The sequence below is a fragment of the Motacilla alba genome, chromosome 12, assembly GCF_015832195.1.
Source record: "Motacilla alba alba isolate MOTALB_02 chromosome 12, Motacilla_alba_V1.0_pri, whole genome shotgun sequence".
NCBI classification, from domain to species: Eukaryota; Metazoa; Chordata; class Aves; order Passeriformes; family Motacillidae; genus Motacilla; species Motacilla alba.
In genome coordinates, this window is record NC_052027.1 from 3,881,371 (window position 1) to 3,903,421 (window position 22,051).

Consider the following 22,051-nt stretch of genomic DNA (forward strand, 5'->3'; position numbering starts at 1 on the left):
CAGCGCCGCAGTGCAGGGTGATGACACAGGGTGATGGCAGGGTGATGGCACAGGGTATCCCGTGTGCCCCTCGTGGCCGTGGGTTGTTGTAAAGGTCTCAGGAAGAAGATCAGCGATTGATTCCCTTCAGCTGTGCCCCGCAGGAGAGGAAGTAACGGGATGGAGCGAGCGCCTGTGCCCCTTTGAGAAGCCACCCATGCTCTCCAATGGCCCCTCGGCCACGTCCATCTCTGTCATCACCCTGCCCCTTTCCTGTCTGTCTGTCCTTCCCATCGCACCTTGTCCCTGTGTCTCGTCCAAGCCCGAGTCCCGCTCACCCCCTCCTCGCAGCGTCCCTTGTCCCCTCCCCGCGCCCCGTCCCGCCCCTCTTCCCCCCGCCCGCCCGGGGAGATGGCGCTCAGCCCCCCCGAGCGGGACGCGCCGGGGCTGCCGCTGCACTCGCCGTGGACCTTCTGGCTGGACAAGTGAGTGGAGCTGGGGGGCGGCGGGAACTGGGGAAACCCCCCAAATCCGTCTAGGAAGGGATGCGCGACTCTGGCATTATCGGTTCGCTCGTCCAAAGATTGGATGCGGGAAGTTGATGCTGGGCTGCGAATGGGAAACGTCCCGGTGCCCGTCCCCATCGAGGGGGTCGGGAGCGGTTCCGCGTAGTGAAAGTGGCTCGGAAACGCTTTCGGTTCTGTAGTTCAGCGGACACACGTTGGTCCGGGCACCGTCGGTGCGGGTTTGAGCTCTAAATTTAGAGATGACGCTCGCCAGCCCCGGGAGTAGAAGGGTAAAGGCTGTGCTTTGCTGCTGTGGTTTGTGCCCTGCTGCCCCAGGTGGACCCGGTCCCACCGACCGTGACATGCCGAATCTCACAACTCTTTATTATCGGGTTTGGCTCCCGCAGGTGATCAGTTCTTAAAATCCGAAGTGATACGTTTTGAAGGATTAGCTAGATTTATTAATTACCTGCGGGTTGTTATTGCACTTCGTTTGCTTGAAGTTAGAGCCGCTAATGCCGTGGAAAGAGGCTGCCAAGGGAGCTCACCCCTGTGGTGCACGCAGCGAGGCATAGGGAAGAAGTGCCAAAGCCAAAACTGAAAGTTTCTTACCGGCATTTGATGCTGTTTTCCTAGCATGTATTTTCTAGCATCTTGTTATTTAATCTACAGCTGCCTTTTCTCAATTTTTTTGGTGTATTCTCCTTTCTCCCTGCTCCAGAAGGCAAGTTTATCAGCTTTTCTGCCACTGAATATACTGCCCCATGCTAGTGGTAAAGTTCTCTTCTTTAGTTATTTTTCTGGTAACTTTCCAACTCATGACAGAGAAATAATAAGGAACTGATGAAAACTCAGGTCCAGGAAATCAAATCTAATAAATAAACCCAACAGTTATTTCTGATTATTCCTTTTGCAGTCGTGACGCAGTTAGGGTCAGGTTCGGGATCTAAGTTGAATTTTTGCTTCTTTGTTTTTAAAAAGCAGCATTTGAACTGGTGTTTAATCAAGTCGCTAACCAGGTCTGTTTGTTTACATGTGGAGATAAGCATGTCTATTTTTTATAATCAGTGTCAGCAGTTAAAATCCATTTTGAGTTCCTGAGTCCTTTCATTTCTTTTTCTTAAGTCTTATTCCCCAATGCTTTAGACGCTTAAAATTCAGTTATTCTACAGATTTTTTTTTTACTTTTCAGATCACATGTAAATGCATTTAATTAGTACTGTTGTTTCTTAACTTATAAATCCAAGAGTCTATATATAAGAAAAAAAAGGGGACCATAAATACACAAAACTGTATTTTGTTTACCAGTAGCAAGAATAGAATAATGACAGGAAACAAGAATGACAGCAAACAAGACATGTTTTATACACTCAAAAATAATTTAAGGTATTAAAAAGCAGACAAGAAACGGAACCATGATCTTAATTTACTGCTGTCTGTGGAAGGTCCCATCTCTCTGCAGAGCCCCACAGAAGTGGCTGGGACATTTATTGTACATCCACAGAGATATGATGAAGGCTTAGGCTTGTATCAGTTGGACTTTCTGTAGAATAGAACTGTGGGCACTTTTTTAACCGACTTCACTAGTACCTAGTGTGGAGCAGTGCTGTTTCCTCAGGAGATGGTATTGATTTTTGACTGCTGCTACATTTTATCCTGTACTTGCAGGGAAAAGCAGGAAGAAGTGACGCTTCAGGATAAATAGATGTTGAGATGGATACATAGTTATCTCTTTATATTAAATTACTGTGAGAGAGATCCATGACATACAATTTTAAGATCTCTAAAACATATCTTTTCATTAAGTCATGCTGTTAAAATAAATATCCATCAGCTAAGTGGTACTTTCTGTAGCAACTAGTGACGGGCTACCCTTGGGGTTCACGGCCTTGCTTTTATCATAGCAGCACTGGATCCATCTCCTGCTTTAGAAATAAATGCCTTTATTTTATCTACATCAGCACTTGTTTCTGTGAATGCCTTGGCACAGGCTGAACATCTGGAGGCTGGCATCCTGTGGCCAGGTCCTGGTTCATTGCCATCATCCCCCACGTGTCACAGGGCATCTGCACTTCCTGTTAGTGCTAAGCCTTTCTTGGTATCCGTGTCTGCAACAGCAACCATCTGATAGTGCTCTCTGCTATCTTACCCCGTAAATGCCTTAGGAAAATGAGCATGATGAAAGCTTTGGGGGAATATTATTCACCAGTTTGACAAAAAAAAGATCCTATTTGTGATCTTGAAATGCTTACAGGTTAGCAGTTCCAAAGAAGATGCAGAGAAGCTGGCAGGTGTTTTACTCTTCAGACAAATGAGATTTCCTTTTTAAAATGTTCCAAGGTCAAGTGAGAGAAGTTTGGAAAACACAAGTTTAGATCTGCTATTTATTTTGCCTATTCTACAGATTTCCAAGTTCATACCCACATGTCTCATTGGTACGATTCTTGCCTGCAGTGATGTTAGGGAGCAGGGGGAATTTCAGCAAGGCTTGCAGGGGCTTTTAGTGCCACCTTGGGAAGCTGGTTTATGCTGGTAGCTCTTTACACTCGTGCTTATCTCAGGAAGACTCTGGTTTTGCTTGTAGTGGCTTCTGGCTCTGAAAGGAAAGGTTTTCTACATTGTATAGTCTTCCTTTTTAGTTATTTTTTAGAATGAAATGTCAATATGCATCACTGACTATGACAAAAAAAATATGAGCATTACCAATCTGGTCACTATATTGTGCAGCACGTTCAACACCGGAATTGCACAAAAGGAAAAGCCAACTGACATGACCATCAAAGGCTGGGCTGTGCTGGATAACAAACCACCTTATGCACTTGAAACCATCCCTTAATGGGACTTGGGTCTGTGGATCTGGGTGTGACATTTGTGTAAATACAAGCTGTGAAGATGGTTATACTTTTTGATGTACATGTGGATATGATGCAAATATCCTACTTAATAAACTTTACAAATCCCAACTGTCACTTAGCCTGGGTACCACATAGTGTTGTTTAACCCCAGGCAAAACTCAAGCACCACACAGATGCTCCTTCACTCCCCCACCAGTGGGATCAGGGAGAGAACTGGAAGGGTAAAAGCTGGAAAAATTATGGGCTGAGATAATGACAGTTTAATAGGGAAAGCAAAAGCTACACACGCAGGCAAAGCAAAACAAGGAATTAATTCACTGCTTCCCATGGGCAGGCAGGTGTTCAGCCGCTCCAGGAGAGCAGGGCTCCATCCCACATGCCTGGGGAAAACAAACACCATCACTCCAAACATCCCTCCTTCCTCCTCCTTCCCCCACTTTATACTGAGCACAATGTCAGATGGTGTGGAATATCCCTTGGGTCAGCTGGGGTCAGCTGTCCTGGCTGTGCCTCCTCCCTGTTTCCCATCACTTTGCAGGATCATGGCCTGCTTGCCCTGTTTTGTCACCTGACTTTGAACAATGCCCTTTAGATAATCTTAATCTTGCAAGAATAGTTTAACTCTTCAGTATCTTTGTGAGGGGAAGAATGTGCATATAAACATTGTCAAATAAGCGTGCTATTTGTCTACTCCAGGAAAGACAAAACATTATTACTAAGGTATTGTCCTCATGTGCTGATTTTTCTCTCTGTATGCTGTAGATGAGTTCTATATAATGCTGAGTAGATACATTTTGATAAATGAACCATTTTAACAATGTGTTAATCTTCCTAACTGAACACATCAGATACTTGAAACTAAACTTAACAATTTCCTTTCTTCCCTATAGCAAAATTTATTTATCTAGGATCATCTATTTCATCTATTACAGCTTATGAGTAGGTGGCTTACAATGAAAAATGATGGTTAATATTATAAGAATGTTCAATCCAGTAAGTGCATTTTGACAGGCTTTGATGGCTTGAAATCAGTCTTTGTATTTAGAATGGATTACCAGATTTATTTAGTTGCCACAGCATGTTTTTGACTTTATGCTTTGTAAATAAATATTTTGCTTATTTATACCAAAAGCAGTTGTGGCTAAGCACTTACAGGGGTATTTTCAAAAATGCTTGGCAGCTTTTAAATCTTCCACTAAAGCTGTGATGAGATTCCCACTGGGAAACAAAGGCCAGTGTGAGCACATATGAAACAACTTCTATACTTAATTCTTTTCAGAAAAACAGAAAAGCTACAGTTCAGCATCAGAAATTAACATAAGCACAACCACCTGGAGGTTTATTCATGGATAAAACAATTGAATTTATCTTTGTATCCTTTGTTCTTTATTCGTGCTGGAATAATGAAGGAGTAGCAAAGAAAGCTGGCATTAGGATTCATTTTGTGGAGATTATTCCTCTTTCCACGTTCCTGTATGATTCACCACGAGATGCTGTACAGTGGGTCTGGCCTGATTAGGCAACTCAATTAGTCCTGATATTGCTCTATATTTTCTCCTATAAAGGTTCTGACGATGCAGTGGCATCACAGGGCACGAAACAGGCAGACCAGAGAACCGCAGAAATATTTCAGGTGCAGACTCCCCGGGGGAAACTCAGATGCATAACTGTAGGTGAAGTGGTGACAGAACAACAATTTCCACCCCCAGAGGGTCTGTCAGTGCCAGGCTGGTGATCCAGCTCTTTCCTGTTCCTGTGCTCACGGGGATTAGCAGGGCCTGTTGAGTTCCTGGAAATGAGCTGTTCACCATGGCAGTAACTGACAGGTCAGCAGGGCATATTGGACTAATTTTATTGTTGATGGCAGTATTATCTGAATGGGAAGAATCCAATAATGGCTTCATTTCGAGGGTCAATATTTGCAGGGTCTTGTTTGGTAGTACCACGTGTACTGAGGTTTTTACTAAAGTACACAATCGTCTCACTACTCCTACCTTAAAGTGCAAGTTTTTGCTGGAGAGTTACAGAAATAGGAATTTCTACAGATTCTTTCACTTGAAAATCACCTGTCATTTCTGCTAACTTAATTCAAACTTAACTTAAAATGTGTACTCAACTAAAAATAAAATAAATCCCAATTTCATGGGTTTCAAGGCACAAAACTTCGACGTGGTCATCTGCATGAATCTGCTGAGTTTCTGGGTGAAACAGAGACACTACAGTTCAGATTTGTCAGCAGTCTGGAATTTTGTAGGAAATTCAATGCTTTTTTCTTCTGTCCGTCTGATTAAAATACTGTCCCTGCCTTATACTCATGCATTGAACCAAATCTGGGCAGGTGTAAATTCTGGAGCAAATGATCCTGAACTTTTAAATTGATGCATCATAATTTTCTCAATTAGGTTTTTTTTTTTTTTTTTTTTTTTTTTTAGTAGGATTTTGGTTTTGCTTGATTGTTTGTTTTTCAGATAAAAACATTTGGGTGTTCATGCTCATATCCATAAGTGACTTACACTTTCCAGAGCTGAATGGAAGGCTGAAATAAAACTGTAATCTGGTGGGCCTGGAGCACTTACCAGGCAGGGTACTAGGAATAAATGGTCACTCATGATAACTTTTAAAATAGGTAATTTTCTGGTTGGTTGGTGCTTTCTGCCAGCTGATCACAGTTTCTCTGGCAAACATTATTTGCAACTATCAAAATGAACCACTTTATAACCTTGGAGTGGTATATTCTGCCTACCTGTCTTAGCTGCTCTTTGAAATAGCATTAAATTCACTAAATGGCTACCATGATGATCTAGGTAACCTTTGAAGGCTATGGCTGGAGAATACATTTTAATTTGTGTAGACCTTACTGTTGAAGCAACTCAGTTGCAGTATCAGCATGAGGATATCAAGTGATGATGGTATCTGTTGTACAGCATATGTAATGCCAGATGCCTTGGTGACTGCTAAGCCACCAGTGGCAGAAATAGTCCAGAAGAGAAGTAAATTCTTGGGCAGTGGGGTGAGACAAAAAGAGGCAAAAATTATCTTGGGTTTTGCCTGTTTGTGTTCCATTCTACAAGGAACAAAGCGTTAGTAGAGAGGTGCTAGTATGGCTAGCAAGAAAAGAACAAGGGGTAGTTGGTTGTGAATCCACTGCTCTCTACTGACAAATAGTTAAATCACTTGATAAGTTTTAAAGTCTGTTTGAACTTACTACCTTTTTTGTGTGCTTTCAAAAGTAATCTGACTGGCTCTGTTTCCATAAAATACTGTCAATTTCTCTTTTTTTGCTCTTTAATGCTGAGTGTAAAATGTACCTAAAAATGCCAAAACACACACATGAAAAAAACCCCAAACCTTACTATGAGAATTCCTTTTATCAAATTGATGACAGATTTTTTTTGTTGCTGTTTTTAACTTATCAGTTTTTTCATGGGAGCTCTCACAGTTCATGAGCCACTGGGCTACCAGCTGTGCCATGGCAATTTCTTGTTGATTTATTTTGTTTGTTTCCTGCCAGTTCCACCATGGCAATGTGCTCTTAGTTCGGGTAATTAACAGGCAAATAGTAAAGCAGATGTGAGTTTGCCTGTTTTATACTGAAAAACTTGGGAGGTATTTTTCTGCTGGTTTTGTATGTATTTTTAAAGCAGCTTATTTTAATAGGAGCCTTGAAAAAAACCTTAGAGCTATTATTAGACTTTTGAAGATGTGATGCTGTTTCAGTAGTTTTGCATATTAAATTTCTTCCTTTACATGAATATCTAGGGTTTGCCCAGAGCTTCAATTATATCTGTAACAACTGAGAGTAACTTCAGTGTTTCCCTGGACATATTTCATGCTGATCAGATGTATCAGGGAGGGATGCTGAGATCTGGTTTGCTTTTATCCTTTCTTCAGCTGGTACCCGAGCAACAGCTGCGTTTTCTTCTGTTTCCTTAAACCTGCTCTCTTGCTTCTATTTCCAGATTTAGTAATTCTACACATTTTTGTTTCCTCTTCTGAGACACAATGGGAGGTTGCTTTTGTCTTTGATCTTCGTTTTTCTTTAGAAATCCTACTTCAGCTTCTGAAGGGAAAGAAAAATGTTTCTAGTTCTAAGAAATTGAATGTGCCTTAGCAATTTTGACCTCATTCCCCCAAAATTGTGCCTGTGGGATTGTGTGCTGGGAATTGTAAGGTGGGTGTTAGGATGTTAGTGCAGTGACAGGAACACAGGGATTTCTGGGGGTGTGGGATGCACCGTCCCATGTCTCATGCACTGAAGAATCATGGAAAAGATTATAAATAGAACCATTTAGGTTGGAAAAGACCTTTCAGTGGATGGGATGCAGCTGGTGCTGTGTGTGCCTAAAGGATCACAGGATATCCTGAGTTGGAAGGGACCCATGAGGATCATTGAGTCCAACTCCTGGCCCTGCACAAGACCATGCCCAAGGGGCACACCCTGTGCTTGAGAACATTGCCAAGTGCTCCTGGAGCTCTGGCAGCCCTGGGACCGTGACCATTCCCTGGAGAGCCTGTCCAGTGCCCCACCACCCTCTGGGGGAAGAACCTTTTTCTGATATCCAGCCTAAACCTCCCCTGGCCCAGCTCCAGCCGTTCCCTTGGGTCCTGTCAGTGGTCACCACAGAGATCAGTGCCTGCCCCTCTGCTTCCCTTCATGAGGAACTTGTAGACTGCAATGAGGTCTCCCCTCAGTCTCCTCCGGTCTGAACAGACCAAGTGACCTCAACCACTCCTCTTACGGCTTCCCCTGAAGGCCCTTGAGGGAGAGAAGCAGCTCCAGGTGGGAGCTGGTGATGGTCAGTGAGCTACAGAAGCTGAACCACGCCTGTACCAGGGTGTCTGGCAGTGAGACCAGCCCAAGGTGGATGCCCAAGGATGTATTGGCTTTACAGGGCGTGCTGGTGGTAAATGTGGCTTGAATGCATCAGTGCCGGTGGTGGAAGAACTGCCTGGAGCCATGGAGGCTCCCCGGGTGCGTTGGGTGCCATAGCGGGGCCTGTGGGACTTGTGCTTCCCCTCCGCGAGTCCCACCCTTCAGCGGCAGCGAGCAGCGAGTGGCGGGCGCGACCGCTGGTGAGGGCGGTGCGGGGCTGAGGGAAGCCGCGGCCGTGCCCGCGCCCTGCCGTGCCCGCGCCCCGCCGTGCCCGCGCCCCGCCGTGCCCGCCTGCCCCGCCGTGCCCGCCTGCCCCGCCGTGCCCGCCTGCCCCGCCGTGCCCGCCTGCCCCGCCGTGCCCGCGCCCCGCCGTGCCCCCCTGCCCGCCGTGCCCGCGCCCCGCCGTGCCCGCGCCCCGCCGTGCCCGCGCCCCGCCGTGCCCGCGCCCCGCCGTGCCCGCGCCCCGCCGTGCCCCCCTGCCCGCCGTGCCCGCGCCCCGCCGGCTGCCCGCCGGCTGTGCGCCTGCGCCACCTAGCGGCCCGCTGTGAGGGCCCGGCAGCGCAAGGTGTGTGGGTGCGCTTCCTCTTCAAAGTGTGAAGCACCGGCAGCGCCTTAAAATGCTAAAAACGGGGGCTGCGGTGTATTAAATGCAATAGAAAAGAATTCCGGGGTAGGATCATGCGGTCCCCTTCTGGTAGCCTGTGAACAGCAGAGCTTTGATGGTGTGTGGTAGCTCTGAAGGCAGCACTAGGCTGCTTGGCTAAAACTCCTGATACTTCTGTTTAGTTTCACGAATTACCTGGCCAATATTAATTTATTCGCAAGTATTAAAGAACTCTAACCCCTATCTTTAAATGGTTCGTGATAATTTGGAGTTGGACTTCCCCTTTGACATGTGAACATTTCAACTTCACACTCATGCAATTCACATTCCCTATCTCCCTTCTCCCCCTCCTTGATAAAATAAATATTTTAATTAATCAGTGCTTTGTCTTCAAGGTCACTTCCTGGTACAACAGCGGCTGAATGTGCATTAAATTTGAAGAAGATATATACAGTACAAACAGTGCAGGTAAGGCTCCTGGCTCTGCTACAGGAGCTGCCACATGTTATTAATGTAACTTCACACCTCAAGTTTCATTTTTCCTCCTAGGATGAGTCCCACCTGTGGCTTTGCTTACCTGAGGTGTGAAACGTGAGTGGTCTTGGTGTTGTGTGTTTGTATTTCTGAGTCAGTGTTTGAATTTCATTTGGCTTTCTGGATGGGGAAAGGAGGAGGCATATTGGATTTGGCACGTGGATTCTTAAACGTTTTCCTGAGTTTCCACTAGTATATTGAATATTTGATGTACTTTAAATATCTTTCCAGTATTTCTCCTTTTTCTAATACAGAAATTAATTGCACAAAGACTAAAAATTGCAGTGTGTGGATTTTTTTTTGGTGGGGTTTCTCTCCTTGAGTATATATCTAAAAAAAGATTCTAGCAAACTGAATTAAAGGACCCTTAAACCGTGTAATACTTGCAGCAGTGAGAAATTCTGCATGTCTGCGTCATCTGCCATTGCCTTACAGTGGGTACCTCTTGTAAATAAAATTCTATTTCTCTTTTAATACCACAGTTAGCATGAATGTGTAGCAAAGTGGCATTTGTCTCACCTTGGTGCTAAGCTGACTAGTTCTCTAAATCGCTGAAATTTTAGGGTAATGCCAGACCCTTCTCTTTGAGAAGCATACCTGTAGCAATGTACTGAAGTTTTAAATAAGGCTTTCTCATGAAGGTCTGCACAACTTCGTACATTGCATGAGATTTCCAAACACAAAACCTTCCAGACCACATCCCTAGCTCAGGACAAAAAGAGCTCTCAAATGTTTCCACAACCATCTACCAGTGTACCTCTGCTCCTTCTTCTGCAAGTAGCTCTAGGGTTTGGGCACAACAACGATTTAAGAGTAAGATCATGTCAAAATGGGTATTTCATACCAAGTTTTCATATTTTTAGTAGCCTTCAATTTCTTCTTGTGGCTGGGTGGAGGTGATGACTGTTAGGCAGAGTTGCCAAGGGCCACAAAATTTTATCACATAATGTTGCAATCTTTGTTTCTAAAGTTGTACTAGTGATTAAGTATTAGATATTACTTAATGTATTAGATAATACTTACATATTATGTTTAGATAATACTTAATGAGTTGCACTAATGATTAATATTGCATCACCACGTGTTGATGCAACTTTAAGTCTTTAAAAACCCTTTCTATTCCCAACTGTTGGATAGAGAGAAGAGATGGGAATCTTTTCAATCATCCCTTCCTGTTGCTCACTACTGCTTTTGAGTGCCTTTTTATCCACCCCAAACCACCCTGACAGCTTCTGCTTTTACCAGCAGAAACATTGGGAAGCAATCCAATGGTTCCTGGTAACTTGAATCTTTGCATTTCTGCCCCACTCCTGTATTAACGTGTGCATCTCAGGCTCTTTGCATCTGGTTGAAACCTTCCACTCAGACAAACTAGTGGGTTGCTGGTTAGACATTTAGTTCACCAGCATTATTGTTTGTGGTGTTTTTGTAACTCAGGATAATCATAATGATGCTTAGGTTAGTCCTCAGTGAAGCAAGGTGGATATTTGATATAAATGTATCTTTTTAATATGCTAAGGAAGTTTTATGTACTGGTTTGTTCTGACATAGTCAGTGTAACTCTGGTTTTGATGCTTTTCCCCCTCTGGATTCAAAAGGATAATCTGCATTTGGACTGCTTCCCTTTTTTCCACCTTCACATATGCAGGATTGGAATCTGAAAAAATAAAAGTAGAAATGATTCTGTAATAAGTTCCTTTCAGAGCATTTTATTATAACGTAGAAGGTGCCCGTTCTCCAGGAGAAGGATGTGTAATTGGTTCAGGGGAAATTAGCAAGGAAATAAATCTGCATGAAACACTCTCCTGTGTTAATGCAACTGATATTTTTCCTTTTCAAGGATTTCTGGAGTGTTTACAACAACATTCCTCCCGTGACAAACTTGCCTCTGAGATGTGGCTACCATTTAATGCGGGGAGAAAGGCGCCCGCTTTGGTACGTGTGCTGTCATCAGACATTTCTGGGAATGGGCACTGGAATAACTTGAAGGAGGGAAAGGTTTGGGACAGGAGGGTCTTGTTTCTGTTGGCAGCAAACACCTGAACTCAAGAGAAATGAAAGAAATACCCCGAGGTTCTTGGTCAGTTTAAAGGTGACTTGTGCCAAAGGGTCTTTATTAAAAACACAGACTGTAATTTCATTGTCCACCTCTGGATGTAAAGGTACAAAAATAAATTATGAAATAGAAGCTGAGGAATTAGAATATGACTCTGAATTTCAATTTAGGAATATACAGAGTAAGTTACTTCTATTTGAATTTTTTTTAGCTTGCACATTCTTTTCTTTTGACAGAAGTTGGTGAAATAATGATGCAAACAACTGATGGTCCTTCACTCCTTTTTCACCTGTGCAAAGGTACAGGTGAAGTCCATGTTTCACATGTCTATACATGCCCATGCACCCTGGATCAAAAGTAATTTAAGACATTATGAGGTGATTCATTGCAGCAAATTCCTACTTGATTGTAGGATAGTAATGGAATGCAATATAAATAATTGATGTTTTCCTCTCAGAAATCAAACTTTGCATCCCTTCTTCCTGTTGCAGTTCTGTTGCATCTCAGCACTTTCTGAAGAGTTTAGATCTTTTTGGCACCGTTTACGTAGATTGTGATTGCATTAGGGTTCTTTACAGAATTAGATGTAAAACAATCATAGCTGTCTAACTTTGTGGTGATTTACGACAGGAGATTTCTGTCCTAATCTACTGGAAATGTAAATTTTCTAAAGTGAAATGCATCTGAAAGTCTTTGTTCCTTTTCTGAAAATACTGTGACTCACCAGGATAGCTAAAGTGGGTATGAAAAAACATTGATATCTGTATAAATCAACTGGACCATCGTGCCCAGGCTTTCATATCTTTGTAAGGATGAATGACAGCATTTAGGGGGTTGATTTTTTGAGGTTTGTAAAAATATTTTTAGTTTTCATTTGTTAAGCGACTCCTAGAGGTGTAAAATGCAAACATAATTTCTGAAAATTAAACGCTTTTTAAAGCCTATGAAAGTATTTTTGCATTTTAGGAAAGGGATTGCAAGAGATTGATCCCATCATCAGTAATTTGCTAACTTTCCAATAATTACTGCCAAGAAGCTTTTCTCAGATTCCCATTACAGTATACTGGCCAATTTCAGCATTTTATATTTTTTTTTTTAGAAAGAAAGAGAAATCCTGAAGTAAGAATTGAGGATGTAGATTTTTGAAGATGCCCTCCCAAATTTTCCCCCTCTTTTCCCCAGCATCTGCCAGGATTGATGGGAGACCATTGATCCTGAGGAATCTATAGGTATCACACTGGGTATAGATATTCCAAAGATGAATTTTTAGGTTATTCCTTTAATTTGGCCTTTACAGAGTTTTAACAGGAAACCAGAAGCCCTAAGGTCTTAGAAAAAGCATTGTGACAGAATAAACTTGAGGAGCTCACAGATTAGTGCACTGTGCCTTTGTCATTACAAGGTGGTTTAATGGTTACATCTGCCCTGACCCGCAGCAGCTCCAGTATTTTTTTTAATAAGGGCAATTAATTTCTAGCTGTCACAAAACTGGAATGAAGTGTGCTCATGTTCTTTTATTAAACGGAATAAACGGAAGAGTAAAAAGCTGCTTCTGGGAAAATATGCCAGAGGTTTTCCAAAATTAAAGGTTACCATAGTAAAATGTAAAATTGTTTTGTGACTTGTTCCCATGCAGTGTGCAGCCACTTCAAAGATGGTCTGTAGTCAGGGAAAATACAAGTGTTTTCCAACACACAAAACTTAGGAAAAGGATTAGGTGTTGAGAGATACACTTCATATGAACAATGAAAGGATTATCTCTGATGTCAGAAGTCAGAGTCATGCTGCCTGGAGTTAGTAATTGCATTTCAGATGGGATTTTTCTGGGAAAATTAAACCACAAACATAGGGTTATCTAGATGTGGATTTGAATGTGTATTTTCACTGATCTATTTCCCATAACAGGGAAGAAGAAAGCAATGCCAAAGGAGGTATTTGGAAAATGAAGGTCCCTAAAGAAAGTACGGTATGTTACATTGACTCTTTACTCAGACCTTGTTTAGTAAGGGGGTTTCTTTAAACTCTGTTTGATAAAGCTGTTGTAAAGGTTTTTACTTCTTACATCACCCAACACAACAACCAAACACTACTTTAACTTCCATAACCTTTTAAAGTCAAAGAGCAGAAGTTTACTTTCCAATAATTACATATCTCTTGCTTTAGATAACATTTGGCAATGTATTATAAAAAATAATGAAAGCTACAGTGTTTCAATTTGGAAACATGGTAATTTATAATCACCTTTGTTCTCGAGACTGTTTGCTTATAGGCATACAAAGAAAAATAGAAAGTCCTTTTCCTGATAATCTGTGCTAAATTATAAATTTTTTTCATTTAAAAGTGTGAAAGATGAAGTCTATTCAGGCATATCCTTGAGCTCTAATGAAATAACTGTGTTTCTCTTTGCCTCTCTAATCAAATGCACGTGAGTAACTTCTATGAACTGGCACAGAAAGGAGATTTGACCTCTTCGCACATGGTGTTTATGTGTGTAAGTGTGCTCTGGATCAGGCCTTTAAACAGAAAGAGTGAAGTGTCAGAAAAATGTGACAGCCTTGCAGAAGGCATTAAATGCTGAAAGATGGTTCTCAAAATTTCAGCCGAGAGTTAATTGATTTTTGCCTGTGGGCTTTTTCCTTGTATGTGAGTTGCAGCTTTCCTCCCCCGCAGTCCCAAGTGGTCAGAAAAGACTGAAATTGAAATTGTCTTTTTCCTCCTATAATCCAAGGTGTGAAGATTGTCAGAAGTGACAAGTGGTTTGGAGAGCCTGAATTACTGGGCAGTGAATTTAGGGACCCCAGAGGCCTTGTTTTTCAGAGGCTGAATGACAGCCCCCTTTTGACATGAAGATACTTTTGATCTCTCAAACTGTGCACCACATGGCCTCAGTCACTTCTGAAAGGTTTGCTTGAAGGTGAACTTCAGCCAGCTTTCAGTGCCTTGTAAATAGCATAAATAACACCTTTATGCCTGTTTCTCTTTTTTTTTTTGCTTCATTCTTCATCACACGTGGGCACAACATCTCCTTGGCTAAGATGAAACATCTTGTACAGACCCAACATTTAATTGTATAACACAGCATGCACTTACAATAAATACTCTTTTTTGTCTAGACAACCTCAGAAAGAGAAGACACTTTAAAACTGAGCTAGAAAACCTAACTTTCAATTTAAGAAATAATAATGTGAATGTAATGTTTTTCTGCCTCCTTAGGCTGCAGTTTGGAAAGAGCTACTGCTAGCAACTATTGGAGAGCAGTTTACAGATTGTTGTGCAGCAGGTAATGATTGAGACACTTCTCCATCATTCTTTTCACCATATTTGCTCCTCTTCTAAGCATGAATATCTGATAAAAGTGGCTGTAACAGTGACAGTGAATATCCTGTTAGGAATTGTCTTTCATTGGTTATCATTCCATGAAGAAGAATGGCCTTTCTCAAGTGTACAGAGCAGTTCAGAAATAACCTTTTAAATGGACTCTCACACCCTGATAGGGTTGTCTTGGGGTTGCTTTAAGCAAATATATGATATTCTGCTGTCCACAGAGGTGGTTCTTGCCCTTGGCCTTGTGCTTCTGACACCACCTTTGTGTATTGTTAGTGACCCTTTCCTTGGGATGCACAGAGCAGCTGTGCCATGGAGCTCCCAGCTGTGCCATGGCTGTTGAGCTCTCCACAAAGTTGCATCCTGAGGACTTCACACCAGAAAGGGCTTCCTCAGTGTAGCACTCAGCAGCAGCAGCAGCCTGACTGGGGCTTTATTAATTTCATTAATTTTGTTTTCTTTTTTTCTGTTGCTGCCTTGACAAAATATAAAGGAAAAAGAGAGCCAAGTGTGGAAAAGCTGGTGTCTGATCTCCTCCAGGTACTTTTCCTGGGGTTTTAGTTGTTTCACCCTCATCCTCCCATTTCTGCTTGCGGACATCATTGTGGGTAAATTGTCTGTAGTAGTTCATATTGCTGACCTTACTGGAGGGAGTCTTGTGATTCCATTCTAATCAAGTCTAAGAGTGCTAATAGCAAAGATGAATAATCCTATGGCACTTCATAAAACACCATGAGGTAATATTTCCAATAACTTCTCTCTGGTAACTACTTTGTCTGGTTTGAACATTGGTATTTTCCTCACTGGAGATTGCTCTTTTTTTCACATCTTTATTTTTTTTCCAGCTTTTGGGCACTGTTTCATAATACATAAGTAGCAAATTAGACATGTCTCACTTTTAAAGTATTCCTTGATGGTTCTTCTCCTCTTTGCAGATGATGAAGTAATAGGGGTTAGTGTCAGTGTCCGTGACCGTGAAGATGTTGTGCAAGTCTGGAACATGAATTCCTCTTCAGCGAGTGAAGCAAAAGTTTTAGAAAAGATTCATAAACTTCTTCCACAGACATCTTTTAAAGTGGTCTTTTATAAATGTAAGTATTTTGTACTATTCATTTCTACCTTCATTAGAAAAACAAGATGCTGGTGGGGTATTTCTATGGAAAAATCCTGCCTGATTCACCATTAATCACTTAGGAATGTAGCATCTGACATTGCATTAAATTTATGTCCCTTCCATGGAGAAGTTAGCTATCATTCAAAAGATATTTTAAATTTCATTGTACAATCTGTTTGTGTTTAATGTGCCTGATTCACAAAACAAATTAAACAAATCTCTTCATAACTCTCAAGGCTACATACTGTTCAATTTAAATATTAATTTAGAGGAACCATTTGCAATCACGTTTTTAAGGGATCTCATATTTTAGGCTCCCTATAAATGTATTATCAAACAGTTTATTCTGAAAGATCCCTTGTTGGCACATTGTGTTCTCCCTTGACTGATTTATACATTTTTATCTTCTCTTTTTTTAATCTTTTCAACTCCTTGGCAGAGCTTACATGTTCTTCTATTCCTTTTTTCCCTTCTCTCTTCCCTAGCCCACAGAGAGCATCATGCTTTTGAAGGCTGATGTGGAAAGCACTGAGTGCTTTGTATGCCAAGATCATTTGTTGTTATTTGGTGTTTTGAGAGGGTCTGGACAAGGAGGAGGATGGTGGAAGCCCTGCAGAAGTGCTCCATGGGGTTGGCCCTTTTGAGTTTCTGACATTTCACACGGGCCTATTGCTACTGAAAATGAAAAAAAAACCAAAACTGAACAGTTCCCTTGACCACTAAATAAGTGATTCATTGCTTCATGTTGAGGTGTTGTTCTTAGTTGTTTCTCTAAAAAAATATTTTGGCCACTTGTTTGTTCACCCTGATTATATTTGTTCCCATTTCTTAAAGATAGTTGTCTTTCTCTCCTGTGCTGTACTTAGTGAAAAGCAAACGTGCAGAGATGCTATGCTGCTTTTCCAAGATGTGCTGTACATAGAGGAACCCTGGCTTGGGGAAACGTGTTTTCAATTTTCACTTTGAAACATTCCTATCATGTTAAAGTTTACTCACTGGTTTGTCCCAAGAGAGAAAGAAATTGCACTGCATTTATTCTAATGTTCCGTGTAATCTGGTCCTGCACTGACAACAGCACATACTGTAAATGTAAATAGAAAAAGGTACCTTAAATGAGCAATTAAAGAGAACACATTTATATTGGGACTAACCCTGTGTAGGATGATGTCACTGTCTTTTGATTGTATTGATTTCAGAAGAGCCCTTGTTCAGGTTAGAATCAGAAATTTCTCAGTAGGAAACCCTGCAAACTCAACACCTCTTACTTAAGGGTGATAGGGTATTTATGGTTTTATATTGTATGCTCTCTTATGGTATCTTTCTGTACATCCATCAAAAAGTGTCATGAATAATTTCTGATGAATTGTACAAAGTGGATCCATTCTTCCCACTTCCTTAAGTCTGTCAGGCCCATGTCTGCACCCACTAGGTCAGTGTCAGAATTGCTGCTGACTTCAGTGCACAGGAAGAGATCCCATTGTCTGTAGTTTCAAACCCTTAAAACTTCCTAAGTGTCCTTTTAAAAATAAACAAAAAATACAGAAAAAAAAATTGTGTTGCAGCTTGAATAGGAATATAAGCAGTGTTAACCTTTAAATGTTGGTCTCTTTGAACTATTTGAAGTGTTTTAATATACTACCAAAGATTGATGTGGTTCCTTTAACAAGAAGGTGCAAGGTAGAGATGAACATACCCTCTGCTGAACACTCCTTCATCCTTTAGAGGTTTTTGTCTGGTAGCTCTTTAAGTTGCACTGATTTCCACATCTTTAGTATATTAAGAGGCAGCCATAAAAGTCAAATAAATTTAAAAATAAGTATCACACATTTGAGATTTTTTTTTACGAATTTATCTTGTACTTACGACTTTAACTTGTATTTATGGATTTAAACTGTGTAGTTAATGAGCATTATTAATTAAACACATTTTCCAAAATCCAAGCGTCTTGCTTCTGTAATTGCTTTTTGGGATGAAATGTCACTGGTCCTACTTTTTCAAACCTGTGTATTTTACATTAAAACTTGCTCTCTTAAAAGTGTTGTGTTCTTAGATTATATTTTTTTCCATGAAGAAGTGTGAAGTACCAGTGGATACTTGCAGGGATGTACCTGGACAGCCTCCAGGCCTGTGTGATGGAGGGGAAAAGTGACTTCAGAGAAGTGAGGGTTAGAACACAGTGAGGAGAAATCTTTTCAACTGCTTGATGAGCAAGATTTCTCACTTGAAATATTTCCCTATCTTTGGAGGAAATGTAAGTGGAATACTAATGGAGAATTAATCATGCACCTCTCACTCTGCTTCCTTTTACTTTTGGAAACAAGCCACAGCCTCTTATTTCTTCCCCAGGTTTGTTTTCAGGACGGATGTTGATTCCGGTAGAGCTGGAGCTGCTGGCACAAGGGGCTGATCTGGTGATGTCACTGGAACTTTCCAGTTTAAGGTATTACTTTATTCATCCAACTGCAGGCAAATATTTTTATGTTGTTGCCTTGTGTGCCTCTTTAATATTAAAGACCTCTCTGCTTCAACATTGGGTAAAGACTTAGAGACATCATTCTAGCTGTAGGGTAGGGTAGCTACAGGTCCATATTTGAAATTAATAAGGTCCTGACTAAATTTAATAGGTCCTGACTATCAAGGTCCATATTTTAAACTGTGGTAAATTTTTCATTCTTGTAAGTTCCTAGTCTATAAAATCAGGGATTCTATTTTTTTCTACATGCCTTAGTTATGATAGTAGTTGTTAGTATTACTTAGAATGAGGGTTGATGGATATCTTCTCAACTAAAATTCATTGTCTCTTATGCCACAATCCAGGACTAGGCTTGGATCAAACTGGGAAGTGCAAGTTCACAGGAACATGACAAATTGCATATTGGAATTTTGCAACCATTGATTTTAAGACTTAGTAGAATTTTTGAACTGTCCTTTCATCCTTACATCTGTAGGAATGTATTCATATCACATCATGTTGAACAGTTAATTTTTACACTCTTTTAAATATTAATTATTTTCACCTGGAGATTTGCTTTATTGAACTTGATTAAATGAGCCCCCTAGTACTTCAAAATCTTCTAAATTGTTTAAATGGATATCAGAGAAGTGCCTACAACTTCCTATCAAAATTAATTTCTGCTGGCATTTCAATGTAAAATGAAAACATTTCACTTCCATGGTGCCAGACTGCAAAGAAACTCCAGACTGAATGAAATGAAAGAATGAAATGAAAGAAACCTGCTTCCCTCTTGGGGTGGGAACAAGCCCTGGTTGAGCCTTTCCACACTGGAATGGTACCCTCGGGCACTATCCAGAAAGGCTGAAGTTTTTTCTGTCACTGGAGCACTCGTCACTTTTATCCAGGCTGTATTGTGAATTTTGTGGAAACTTCATATCCTTGACACACCTGGGAAGCCAGGTGAGATGAGAGCTAAGAGGAGAGTTCTGGTTGTTGAGAAGTGTTTGTAGCACCCTGTAAAAGTGCTCACTGCATCCTGCTGGGGAAAGCTCGGGTGCTGCAGGTGGCAGGTGGAGGGTGGTGTGGAGCTGAAGGGGCACTGCCAGCCTCTTGCATGGGCACAGGCGTGGACTGCACGGAAGGAAGGGGATGCAGCACAGGGGAAGAGGAGATGCTGGCCAGGCTGTGGTTGAAGCCACCTGGGCAACTGGAGACAGGAAGGAGAGCTGCAGATTGGTAAGAGGAATGAACAGGTTTTTACTTTTCAGTGTTACACTTGTGCTGGTCTGCACCTTCCCAGGGCTGAAGACAGCCACTGGCAGCCGGCAGGGACCGAGCTCTGATGCTCTCCTCACCTTGGAGGCCATCACCTATTGCTCTCCAGGCTCTGATGCTCTCCTCACCTTGGAGGCCATCACCTATTGCTCTCCAAGCTCTGATGCTCCCCTCACCTTGGAGGCCATCACTTATTGCTCTCCAGGCTGCAACACAATAAGTGCTGGAGGGATTAGTAGGGAATTTCACTTAACAGGGATGAAGGGATGTCTTCTGGGGCTGGCTAATTAACAGGATTTTACTCTAGTAATTAAATACCAGTTTGTTGAACACAACTTAGTTGATAACATCTTTGGAAAACATAACAATTAGCAGGCAAGGAACGGCAGCTTTGCCTCAAAAGCCTGTCCCCAACCAGTTGCTGGCATGGTTTTAACCTTTCCTTCCCCAGCAGAGACAGTGTTGCTGTTAATTTATTTGGGTTTGCTGCTGTTGTTGGACAGCTTGTTCACCCTCTGCTGTCACAGCAGCTGGTTCCTCTAGGGCTTTATCTCAGCTGAAGGGGCTTGAGATGTACCACATGTTGCTCTCTCTAGCACTGCCTTCTTAATGCCAGTGCTGGAAGACAGGAGTATTTGCCACCAGACGAAAGAATATTTTTATTTTTATATTCTTTCTATGGCAGATTGACCAGAGGGGATGAAATCTAAGAGTTGTCTTAAAACATAAACCTGACAGAGGGAAATTATTGATCCCACACAGCTTATATAAACCCTCTCATCTGCACACACACATGGAAGGGGGAGGTGCCTTCAGTTGGAAATTGTTCCCATCTTCATCTCTCTACTTCTCCCTGTCTTGTAATGATTCTCTTAGGACAACGAGGATGAGGAAATTAGATTAGACAAACAGTGGGAGATTCCACAGTTTCCTATAAAAGCCACCTCCAATCTTTGCTACACTTTGACAGCTCTCAATTTCTTAATTTGACAAGGTAATGAACACTGGATTATTTCTGAAGCTGTATGTACCACGGCACAGGGGAATGGGGGCTGTGCTCTGCACGGGGACTACCCACCCCAGCAGCTTCCTCCCACCCAGGTTACAGAACCTCATCCCTGGGAGGGATGGGGTGTGTGCAGGAGCCAGGGCTGGGAGCTGTGGTGTTAGTGCAGGGCTCTGCAGGATGCTCCCGTGCCAGGAGACAAGTGGACCTGCCTCAGGAGCATGTGTCATCTCCAAGAAGCCGTGCAGCAGCTTTTGACCTCCCCATGTTTTACTTGGCTGGGCAGTACATTGTTTCCTCCCACTCTCCCCAAGGCTGTGCAGACAATGGAATGGGCTGGCCAAGCCAGCCAAGCTAAATACAGCAGGAGACATCCCGTGGGTACCTCCCAGGCACAGCATTCCTGGAGTGGGTGGGTGGGCATCCATGCACCTGTATGGCTCTTGAGTCCAGCCTGGTGCTCTGCTCCTAGTCAAGGGGCAGGAAAAAGGGATTTAAACGTAGTGGAGAAACTGTTTGGAACAATGTCAGTGGGAAGTGCAGCAGTTCTGGAGCAGTTCTGGAGCAGTCCTGGGCTGTTCCTGCACAGTGGTGAGGCCAGGAGCAGAGTTTCAGCTTTTACTGCTCCCTCTCCAAAGTACCCATTGCAAGGCCAGTGCCTGTGATGAGCTCTGTCTCGTGGAGGAACTGGGAGTGTATCCATCAGCACTGAGGCTCCATAAATAAATAAGCACATGGGGGCAGGCTGGAAGTGAAGCAGGTCTCATTCATCATGTGAGGGGGCCTGGAGTATGTTCAGCTCATAATGTGTAACAGAGTTATGAACAGGCATGGGATGGATCCCCTTCTTTTTGGATCACGTTTCTGTGTAATAAACATGCAAGACAATTTGTATAAAATAGTGAGGATTCTTTCCTAGAGAAGTCATTTAAAGCTATATTTGCACACAAGTGAACAGCTCAGAGGAATGTTTTCTAGTTACATTTCCATACAAGTGTGCAAAGAGAAAACAACCCAGTCAGCAAGTGATGGATGGTACATGTAATCCTGTGCCATGATGTGCCCTCCCTGGGTAATCACATTCCATGGCCTTCCACCAGGGAAGCACCCATCCTGGCACCCCTGCCTCCCTGCTGGAGCTGTCACAGCCGTGGGGTGGATCATATTGTAAATCCCATCAAAGGTAGAAGGGATTTTTCTTGCATGTCTTTGGTCACAAAATAGGAGGTTTGGAGTAGGAAAATCCTGACCCAAATGCATTAGCATTGCTGGCTCTTAGCAACCTTTCAAAATAATATTTGCCTGTGAAAGGACAGGGTGGCCTTCCAGGTTAACTGGGAGATGGTCCTGCATTGTGGCACAAGCATGGTCTGCGTAGAAAGCTTAATGGCTTTTTTTTCTTTCACTTTGCAATAATTTTGGGGAGACTTTTTTGGGTTTTTTCAGTTCAGTATTTCCCAGCCAGCTTGT

At 42.3% G+C, this 22,051-nt stretch overlaps 1 protein-coding gene across 2 annotated transcripts; it reads left to right on the forward strand.

The window, feature by feature from the left end:
- Window positions 1-278: 278 nt before the first annotated feature.
- EIF4E3 (eukaryotic translation initiation factor 4E family member 3) lies at window positions 279-17,880 on the forward strand. Of its 2 annotated transcripts, XM_038149624.1 has the most exons (8): window positions 279-464; window positions 9,213-9,285; window positions 9,367-9,399; window positions 11,192-11,286; window positions 13,313-13,373; window positions 14,621-14,687; window positions 15,667-15,822; window positions 16,331-17,880. In XM_038149624.1, the coding sequence occupies exons 1-8, from the start codon at window positions 391-393 to the stop codon at window positions 16,360-16,362; spliced, it is 591 nt and encodes a 196-aa protein (XP_038005552.1). In that variant the 5' UTR covers window positions 279-390; the 3' UTR covers window positions 16,363-17,880. The 2 variants fall into 2 exon arrangements, with proteins under 2 accessions (XP_038005552.1, XP_038005554.1); XM_038149626.1 differs by lacking the exon at window positions 279-464 and having other exon boundaries at window positions 9,224-9,285; window positions 9,367-9,408.
- Window positions 17,881-22,051: the final 4,171 nt, after the last annotated feature.

Bases quoted from the DNA above. Each gene is read 5' to 3' on its own strand.
- EIF4E3 (XM_038149624.1), top strand. From the start codon at position 391: ATGGCGCTCAGCCCCCCCGAGCGGGACGCGCCGGGGCTGCCGCTGCAC. The intron at 465-9,212 runs GTGAGTGGAGCT...TTTGTCTTCAAG, and splicing joins TGGACCTTCTGGCTGGACAA to GTCACTTCCTGGTACAACAG. The intron at 14,688-15,666 runs GTAATGATTGAG...TCCTCTTTGCAG, and splicing joins TACAGATTGTTGTGCAGCAG to ATGATGAAGTAATAGGGGTT.